Below are 2,944 nucleotides of genomic sequence, written 5' to 3'. Positions count from 1 at the left end.
AACTACACTCTTTATTTGTCTTTATACCAATATTCCTGCACAGTCGACATAACCAAACATATAGTTAATACACTCTGTTTTGATAATACTAGATTCATGACCATTATCAAAGACTTACCATCATTCCACCTTTAAACCTTATGGTAGAAGTATGCCACCAAAGAAGTTAAATAGGGGAAAAACATACACCAATAACTCCACCACCGCCACCGCCTCCATAGATGGACACTGGAATTTTCCAAGCTGCTGTAACAGCCGCTATGTCAGTTGCGATGGCACAAATCAACACAAATGGTAAAAGTGGGGCAGGAAACGGTACCAATAATTCTAACCAGGGAGAAAGCCAGGGACACCCAAGGGGATGCTCCTACAAAGAATTCACAAACAACAAACCCAAATCCATCAATGGGAGCAGAGGTGTCATTGCCCTGACATGCTCGTTCGAGAAAACAGCGTCAGTGTTTGAAAATTTTGCATGCCCAGAAGAAAGCAAAGTCAAACTTGCGGCCTGCACTTTCGCTGACGGGGACCTTTCTTGGTGGAATAGCCACGTCAAATCACTACCCCTCCCGGTGGCTTACTCCATGAGCTGGGAGGACTAAAGATCATGATGCTGGAGGAATATTGCCCAAGGGGTGAAAACTACACATACTGGAACAGGAGATCTGGAAATTCACGATGACGAGCTCTTACATAGTAGCCTATGCTACCAGATTCTACGATCTATCAGTACTATGTCCCAGGATGATCACCCCGGAAAGCAAGAAGGTTAAACATTTTCATCTGGGGACTATCTCCCTAGATTCAAGGAATGGTGATAGCTTCAAACCCGACCACTTTTGACAGTGCCAAACACTTGGACCAAAGAGTCATCCATCATGGAGTTTGCCAAGGCATAATGGACCCCATCTCTGAGCCAATAAAAGGGAATGACAATAAGAGAAAGTTTTGGAACAAAAAGAAGGGTCAGTCGACATAAGAGCCCACAAAGAAAAAACAAACTGTGGCAGTCCACACTACTACTGTCCCTACCGCTCCAGCAACTGCTAGACAATATGTTGGGACTCTCCCAAATTGCAAAAAGTGCAATTTCCATGACTATGGAGCCTGATGAGAGATACACTGCAATAATTGTAACAAGAAGGGATCTCCGCCTATTTTTGTAAGGTATCGGCACAACAAACCATCCAATCCGCTAATTTCGGGGAAAGCCAGGCTTACTATGGATGTGGTGAAACCGGGCATTTCAATATGGATTATCCAAAAACAAAGAATGACGAAGGCGTGGGAAGGGTTTTAGCAATGGCGCACGAGGAGGCCATGACTGATCCTTCCGTGGTTATTGGTACGTTTCTTCTTAATAACTAATATGCATGCATACTTTTCAAGAGTAGTGCGGAGAAAAGTTTCGTGAGCGATATGTTTAAACACCAACTTAAACAGAAGCCCCAATCAGTAAATGAAACATTCACCGTAAAAATTGCAAATGGATAGACAGAGAGCACTAACAATATATACATAGGATTTACCCACACACAAAACAACTATTTTATCCAAATCGACCTAATGCCGGTCATAATAAGGAGTTTCTACGTTATCATTGGCATGGATTGGTTAAATCCTCATCATTCTGATATCCTGTGTTACGAAAGGGTTGTTCGCCTTAATCTGCCAAGTAGCGAAACCCTCATCATTTATGGAAAAAAACCCGACAAAAATCTACAAATTATCTCTTGCGTCAAGGCTCAAAAGTATCTACACAAGGAATACCAAGCATTCTTGGCTCATGTGGTGGACGAGAAACAAGAAGTGAAAGACATCAAGGATATTCCTGAAGTTTGTAATTTTCCCGATGTATTCCCAGAAGAACTTCTGGGAATACCACCCGTATGCCAAGTCGAGTTCGATATCGACTTGATTCCTGGAGCCACCCTTGTAGCCAAATCCCCATACCATTTAGAACCAGTAGAAATGCAAGAATTGTCCAGTCAACTGAACGAACTGCTAAGAAAATGATTCATCAGACCAAGCTTCTCAGCTTGGGGAGCACCGGTCCTATTTGTGAGGAAGAAAGATGGATCATTCTGCATGTGCATAAACTACCAGGAACTATATAAACTCACCATAAAAAACGGATATGCATTACCCTAAATTGACGACCTTTTTGACAAACTACAAGGATCAAGTTACTTCTCAATGATCGATCTAAGATCCGGGTACCATCAGCTGCGAGTCCAGGAGGGGGATATTCCCAAGGCCGCATTCAAAACTCACTACAGTCACGTGACAACCCGAAGTTTTCATTCTGTACAAACAATATCACTTTAATAGAAGTTATATCAGTCACAGTTAATTTTCAGACTATTCCTTATAAGATTGAGTACTTCAGGGTTTACACTTCAGGAAATATCAGGAGAGTGGATGCACTAGGGTTTTGTGTAACACTGTTATTCCAACACTCTGTTATATTAGAAATCATTTCGAGAATAAAAATATTTTCTGCCAAAAATATCTCTGGACTATAAATAGAATTCTGAACCAAATTCATTCATTATTCGCATTTCCAACTAGAGAAAATCCATTTTCTCTCTCACGGATCATCGGGTTTTCATCCCATATCATGAGTACACTTGTCTAGTTGTCTTATAATGCTTATTATGTGCTTAATAACTTAGATTACATAGCAAATCTGTGAGATTCAGGAGTTTACCGTTCGAGAACGTTCTTGGAGAGTAAACTCCAATATGAGGCTTAAATGCTACCTAGTCTTTTCCCCATGATAAGTAGCAAACTTAGGCTTATTTATAAATGTATTTAAGACTAGAAAACAACCAAAACACCAAGATCTAGGTGTTCACGGCCCAGGAAATTCTTGGACCGTGAACTCCAAAATCAAGGGCCAAAGATTGTTTTAATCACTCCTAATGCCTTGTACTTTAACCTC

At 41.0% G+C, this 2,944-nt stretch overlaps 1 protein-coding gene across 1 annotated transcript; it reads left to right on the top strand.

The window, feature by feature from the left end:
* The first annotated feature begins 1,566 nt into the window (after positions 1-1,566).
* Positions 1,567-2,016, top strand: LOC145010394 (uncharacterized). Its single transcript, XM_078968942.1, has one exon. It carries the CDS (start codon positions 1,567-1,569, stop codon positions 2,014-2,016), a length of 450 nt encoding a protein of 149 aa, XP_078825068.1.
* The last annotated feature ends 928 nt before the right edge of the window (positions 2,017-2,944 follow it).

Source organism: Lactuca saligna, chromosome 8, assembly GCF_052625555.1.
Source record: "Lactuca saligna cultivar CGN05327 chromosome 8, ASM5262555v1, whole genome shotgun sequence".
In the NCBI taxonomy this organism is placed as follows: Eukaryota; Viridiplantae; Streptophyta; class Magnoliopsida; order Asterales; family Asteraceae; genus Lactuca; species Lactuca saligna.
This window is presented reverse-complemented; position numbering and strand designations above follow the sequence as displayed.